General features: G+C 58.0%; 2 protein-coding genes across 2 annotated transcripts in view; one reads left to right on the top strand and one right to left on the bottom strand.

Moving 5' to 3' along the window:
* The window catches only part of SASH3 (SAM and SH3 domain containing 3), a 2,137-nt gene extending 1,804 nt beyond the window's left edge, over nt 1–333 (top strand). The window contains 2 exon segments of the mRNA XM_031063451.1: nt 1–43; nt 121–333. The exon segment at nt 1–43 is cut by the window's left edge and continues 86 nt beyond it. Coding sequence (XP_030919311.1) covers nt 1–43; nt 121–308 — 231 coding nt within the window. The 3' untranslated portion in view covers nt 309–333.
* Nucleotides 334–815: 482 nt separating this feature from the next.
* ZDHHC9 (zinc finger DHHC-type containing 9) overlaps nt 816–6,484 on the bottom strand; it is a 12,315-nt gene continuing 6,646 nt past the window's right edge. The window contains exons 2-9 of the mRNA XM_014310266.2: nt 6,017–6,177; nt 5,298–5,456; nt 4,333–4,470; nt 4,131–4,179; nt 3,762–3,864; nt 3,519–3,622; nt 3,244–3,409; nt 816–2,514 (exon numbers count right to left, since the gene is read on the bottom strand). Of these exons, the coding sequence (XP_014165741.1) occupies nt 2,410–2,514; nt 3,244–3,409; nt 3,519–3,622; nt 3,762–3,864; nt 4,131–4,179; nt 4,333–4,470; nt 5,298–5,456; nt 6,017–6,177 (985 nt within the window). The 3' untranslated portion in view covers nt 816–2,409. The remainder of the gene's footprint in view (nt 2,515–3,243; nt 3,410–3,518; nt 3,623–3,761; nt 3,865–4,130; nt 4,180–4,332; nt 4,471–5,297; nt 5,457–6,016; nt 6,178–6,484) is intronic.

The raw sequence follows: 6,484 nt of genomic DNA, 5'->3' as shown, positions 1-6,484 counted from the left end.
GCAAGCCTGCTGAGGGCTGCTGAGCTCCTCCTGGACTACGACAGTAAGAGTCCTGGGGAGGGGCGGGGAGCCTGACTGGGCACCCCAGCAGCACCACTAACACCATGGCCCCTTTCCCAGCAGCCAGTGAGCCAGAGGATGGTGACAGCACTGAGGCCTTGCCATCACCCTCAGAGCCCAAAGGGGACATTCCCCGGGACTCCGGCTGCTTCGAGGGATCAGAGACCCTGGATGGCAGCCGGGAGGAGGCCGAGCTGGGGGGTCCTGAGGAGCAGCTGGGGGGTCTCTCCGTGGCAGAATCCCCCTGAGCCCGCCAGCACCGCCACTTTCCACTCTGGCCCTAATAGGGGGGCTGGACTGGAGGGGACAGTTGCTGGTGGGGGACAGGGGAGCCCCAGTGGTGGCACCTCAGGGCCCAGCTTGGCCCCTGCACCAGAGCCAGATGCCAGGACATTTTGCATGGCACTACCTGGCACCACTGCCCCGAGGCAGGGACTCTGGGCATGCTGGGGCATCGCACTCCCCGCCAAGACAGCACAGGCATTGGCTGCTTTCCCCAGGTTTGCCAGCAGGCTCAGGAAGGGAGCTGGGGATGGAAGCCGTGTGTACAGGCAACTGAAGCCTGCCCAGGACACTGTCACTTCTCAGCATGGACACAGAGAGACCCTCCCCCCCCCCCCCTGCCATGGGGGACAGCAAGATGCAAATAACACAGCTAAGACACCCTGGAAGTGTGAGATGGAGAGTCCTGGAAATGCACAGGGAAGAGGCAGCTGGCTTGGGGCAGCACAGAAACGCAGGGGCTACAGCTCAGCCATTTTCAAACCAATTAAGTTTCCTTCATTGTTTTAAAATTAAAAAAAAATAATAAGAAAAAAATAAAGAACACCCAGCCCTCACCCAGTCCCCTTCCTTCCTTCTGGAGACCCTGACCCGTGCAGGCAGGTCCCGGCAGGCAGCACTCCACACACCTCATGGAACAGGGAGCAGCAAAGCCAAAATACACACTTTTTCACGCCGAATTGGAGTTTTGGTCAGTAGCGTGTTGGGGCGACTCCCACAGGGTGGGGCACAGGAGCCCTGTCCCCGGAGGATGGAACGGGATGGGGCTGGGGGCCTTGGCAGGGCGGCCGGGGCTCCTTCCCAGCCACATTCCAGCTGAGAGCAGCTGTGGCAGCTCTGCCCTCTCACCCAGGAGGAGAGGCCCCGCACCGCGGGAGAGGGGGCAGTGCGGTGCCACGTTCACACCACACCCCTCACTGCCAGCCAGGAGCATCACGGACACACAGACCGGCAGGACGCCCCCCAGCAGCCACCACACACCTGCCGGGAGGAACTGAGTGCCCAGCACTGTGACAAGGGACGCGGAGCTGCCCGGGCACAGAACGGCTGCAGGGATCCCAGAGGCGTGAGGGTCCTGCCAGGGCAGGACAGGGACTGTGGAGTGGGGGAGCCCTGCCACGGCACAGAGCTCTCCCACCATCCCCCCAGCCTCTCCTCCTCTGTTGAGGACACACAAGCCCAGCCCTGAGCAGCTGGTACAATCCTGGGAAGATCCAAGGCTCCTAAAGCCAGTCTAGGACAGCTGAGAACAGCAGAGCAAGGCAAGGGGGGGACATGGAGATGCAATGACACAACACAGATTGGGGCTGAGGTTCTGCAGAGCTGCTGGGGAGGGCTCAATGCAGAAACCAGACACCCAGAAACAAATGCAGCCCCAGCACCAGCCAGGAGCCAGTGGCACAGGCAGACCCTTCCCTGCAGCTGTCCACCTTGGCTGCCTTCTCCCTCCCTCGAAGCCCAGGGTGGTGTGAGCACCAGGGCAGGATGGAAGGAGGGTCCCCTCACAGCTGCTGCCTTGTTACATCACACGGAAAGGAGCACAGGAAGACAGCTACCTAAAAACCGCTGCCAGCAGAACTCCTTCCCACTTGTTTGGGTCCTTGGGGCACCAAAACGTCTCCTGACAAGCCTTGCCACGCCAACCACAAAACAACGCCACGGATTAGAGGAAGGAGGGAGGAGGGGAGAGAGGACCTTGCTGCCACGATTGCTTTCCCCGTCCTTGGGGATTCCTCAGCAGGAGGGCGCAGGCTGGCCCTGACAGCCTCACCCTGTCAGAGCTGGGCCCGGGCGGAGGGACAGCCCCAGCCGTGAGCTGGGACGGAGCACCCAGGACAGCCCACAGAGCCAGAGGCCCGGCCCCAGGCAGACCTGGTGCTGGCAGTGCCCCACGGTGAGCAGGGGGTGCCACCGCACAAGGCCAGCGCTGCCCGCACCGCGGTGAGTAATGACTAAAGCAAAATGGCCATGGGGAATCAGGTGCCTGCCATCCAGCCCTTCTCCTCTCCTCCACCACTTCCAGCTTTGATTAGACAAAACAACAAAGTTCTCCCTTCCAAGCAGATGCTAGTGCTCCGCTCGCCCAGCGTCCAGGGAGGGCACCGGGAGCTCCCCAGGCGTTCGCTGCTTCTCCTCTGGCATCTCGGTGTCACTCACAGACGGGGCAGGGACCTGGAGAGAGAGGACAGAGTGACCTGCAGGGACACCTCCAGTGCAGAGCCCAAGCACACAGGCCCCACCGCTCCACTTCCACCTCCAGCTCCACTTGCAGCAGTCTCAGGTGGGCTTGGGAAAATGAGAAACCAAAATCAGGGGCCACCCAACACAGCAGCTTCAGGAAGAACTGGAGCACTGGACTGCTCCAGCAGAAGGTGTCTTGGACTGTGTCCACTAGGGAAGGGCAGCTCATGCCCAAGCAGGAGCAAGCCGAGGCATTTCCCACCATGTTAATGGAATAATTTAGGTGGGAAGGGCACTCTAGATGTGTCCTGTCAAACTGTGTCCTTAATGCAGGACTAATTTCAAGCACACAGCAGGCTGCTCAGGGCCACAACAGCTTTCTCCACAGACGGAGATCCCAGGGACAGCCCTGCAGCTCACATGCAGAACCAGAACAAGATGTTTGCAACCTCTCAGCCCTCCCCAGCCCCACCGAGCTCCATGGGCAACAGCTCCTGAGTGCTCTCATGGCAGGACTGATCTCCAAAACAGCAGCCAGCTGTGATCCTCTTTTAGGAAATCCAAGGAAACCAAGATGCTGGTTTCCAGGGTCAGAGCAAACAAGCTTTTCAGCAGCAGCCTCTCACATGGCCCCTCACGTAGTTTTGTCCTTCTTAAGTCATACTCTCAGCTTTCTCCCACCCTCCCAGGGCCCCCCCAGCTCCCAAGGGGATCACTCACAGCACTGGGGGGAAGAATGCTGCCATCCTGCTGTTTCATGCCACCCTCCTGGGCCTGCCCAGGGCCCTGAATGGCCGGGGGCTCCTGCGTGCCGGGTCCCCGCGGGCACGACCCCTCCTGAGCTGTGCTCTCCTCCTGCTGCAGGATGCCCCGTCTGTCCAGGACACTGCAAGAACACAGGCACGCCATCAGAGACCCACGTCTCCCCAAATCTCACCTCTCTTCCCAGCAGAATGCTGCTGGAAGACAAAGGTCAAGGCCCCTCAAGAGCTCACCTCGGGGGCAGGGGCCCGCAGAGCACCTCGCAGCAGTTCTTCACTATGTTGCCGTGGCTGTAGGGATTCTGCACACGGTTCTTCCCAGTCCAGGACCCCTTAATCTGAAATAGTTGGGCACAAACTCAGGTTTACTCCAAGGCCACCCTGCCCCAGCCCCCAGATCCCTGCGTTCTGCACAGCCTTGACACACTGAGAAACGCTGACAGCTCAGAGGAAGAGGAAGAGGAAGGCTCTACTTACGTCTTCGTTGGTTGTCTGATTCAGTGCCACCAGGAAGGTGTGGAACCCAGTTAACCCCACCACCGACCACAGCGTGAAGAAACAGATGAGCACCTCCAGTACAGTGAGAACAGTTAAGGACTGGGAACAACCTGAGAGCAGGCCCAGCCCACCTGTTACTGCCCCCACAAATATCAACTTCTCTTCCTCTCCTAGCCCCTGTTTTCTGTTTTATTCTTCTCCCAAGAGCCAAGAAACTGCTCCCCACATTGTCATCCAGGGGAAAATGCTCGGAAAGACTCAGACTGGCCTAAGCAGCCACTCCACAGTGCAGCTCCCACTAACCCCCAGTTGTGAAGAAGTCAAGCACTTGGGACCATGGAAGGATATGTCCCTGGGGTTTCCTTCAACGTGTTCAGAAACCCAATCTTCAGAGATTCTGCAATACAGAAAGAAAGATTTTTTTCACCTGGAACATCCCACTGAATCCAGCTCCCTTTCCCACTCCCTAACTCTGGTTTCACACCACCATCTGTAGCCCCACTCCCTCTCTCCCTCCCTCCCAGCTCTCCAGCTCTCCAGGCAGACTCACTCAGTGCTACGTAGACGATGTTGAAGGTGAAGATGTAGATGGTGAGGAGGGAGAGCGAGAGGATGAAGAGGTAGAAGTAGCGGTAGTTCCTCTTTCCCACGCAGTTGCCCACCCAGGGACAGTGATGGTCAAAGCGCTCTGGGGAAGCCAAGATGAAAATTAGCACTGCCCTGGCATGGGCCTGCTCAAGTCTAGATCCTTGCCCCTGTGCTCCCACTTCAAAAATCCCCCAGGCTGACAAAAACTGCCAAGTTCAACCCTCTGCTCAGTCAGGACCCCATATCCTGGCCTCTTTTCAGGAGGTCAAAAAGTCCAAAATTGTTTTATAATGAGTCATTTTGCACATTAAAAGAGAATTTGAGCTTGACTCCCCCCATGTGTCTTCTCTCCCTGGAGTACAACAGCCACAGCACATGGGTTAGATGAAGGCCTGGGAGTCCCCATGTTCTTACCCTGGAATAATCAGGAGAAGGTTCAAGAAACTGCATAAACACACAAAGGCTGGGAATCTGAAGAGGAGGAAAGGGGGTCCAAAAGGACAGGATTTCTGCCTGGAGCAGTGATGCTGAACATGAGCCAGTTACATATACAGAAGGAAGACAACAACCAGGGCACCCCAGAGAATGGCACAATCTCTGTGCTGATGAAGGAGCTGCTGTCACCCGAGACACAACTCTCCACTGGAACCCTCCAGTCCTGCAAGGCCAGAGTCCAGTGGGATTCAAAAATGGGCTGCACATGTACACAGAGCAGCTGGACTCGGTTATGCCTGGTTATAAGTCCTGGCAAAGAGGAAGCACCTGGCTCCAGGTTCTGAGCAAACCTCAAGCTCCTGGAGCACAAGACGAGGCAGCCTGGACACTGCCCCAGCCCAGAGCCGCCCAGCACGAGCCTGGGCGCAGGTCTGTCCCTGTGCCAAGGCTCTCTGCGAGGAGCAGGGCCAGGCCAGGCCCAGCACCACTCACCCACGCAGTTGTCGCAGATGCTGCAGTGCGAGGCGCGGGGCGGCCGGAAGATCTTACACGTGTAGCAGTACTTGAGCTTCACAATCTGATTGTTGATCTGGAAGTTCTTGATGCGCGGGGGCGGGCGCTGACCCTGCGGCACGGTCCCATTGGTGGCCTCTGCCAGAGAGAACCGGGCACAGGTCGGACCTGCTGCTACAACATGACAGGCCTCAAATGACAACTCGCTTCCCTGCCTTTCCTACCAGCAGGATCAGAGCCCACTGGCTCTGGAGCCGGAGGCTGCAGCTCTGCTGCTGCAGGCCAGAGCCAACCTGGCAGCTTGGAGGCAGGAAAAGGGATGCCAGAGCTTTCATGGGCATGTTGAGAGTGGGCTGGGTGTTATCACCTGCATCCACCAAACCTCCTCCCTCCCTGAAGGATCAAGGGGACCACTCCAAGATTTTTGCACCCCTTCTCAAAAGCAAACTGAGTTTGTATGTACACGGCTATGGGAGAGAAAGCAGCAGGTGAAACGGCTCCCAGAGAGGGACACAGGTACATCGTGCTGCCTTCTTGAAACTTGGCCAAGTACGGTCAGCCAGCAGATTGGGGCAATCCTCACTTTTGGAGGTCCAGCCAGGAAGATAAGCTCTCGCAGGGACTGTAACCTAGAAATATGCCATAAACAGGGAGGCTTTTCCAGCCCTCACCAGCTTGGCCACTCCACACTCACTCACCAATCTCCATCTCAATGAAGGCTGCCTCATCGGGCAGGGCCCTCGGGATCACGCCTGGGTCGCTGAAGCTCGTCCGCAGCAGCGTGGCCATGGCGAACAGGAAGAGAACTGCTGCAAACACGGGGATGGCCGGGGACAGCTGGACCGCCAGGTACCGGCACCTGCGGACACGGGGCAGGAGACAATGAGTCAGAGTCTCATCGCCTGGCACAGCGTCAGAGCCCGGGCACTCCGCAGCACTGCTCAGATCTGGAGCAGAGAAGCTGTTCAGAACATCCTTCTGATCCCACCACCGCAGGGGAACACTCCTGAGGCAGCTCCAACAACCAGGCACCATCACAGCATCTCCACATTTTCCACCAGCTAGCCACAGATATTTCCCAGCATTTGTTCTGTTTTCAGCTCCCATTTTAAGCAATGCCAGAAACACAACCAGGCAGCGGGAGAGACCTTGTCCATTACATTCCT

This window comes from Geospiza fortis, unplaced genomic scaffold (genome assembly GCF_000277835.1).
Source record: "Geospiza fortis unplaced genomic scaffold, GeoFor_1.0 scaffold412, whole genome shotgun sequence".
Classification (NCBI taxonomy): Eukaryota; Metazoa; Chordata; class Aves; order Passeriformes; family Thraupidae; genus Geospiza; species Geospiza fortis.
The sequence above is the reverse complement of the archived record's forward strand: the minus strand, read 5'-3'. Positions and strand labels throughout refer to the sequence as shown.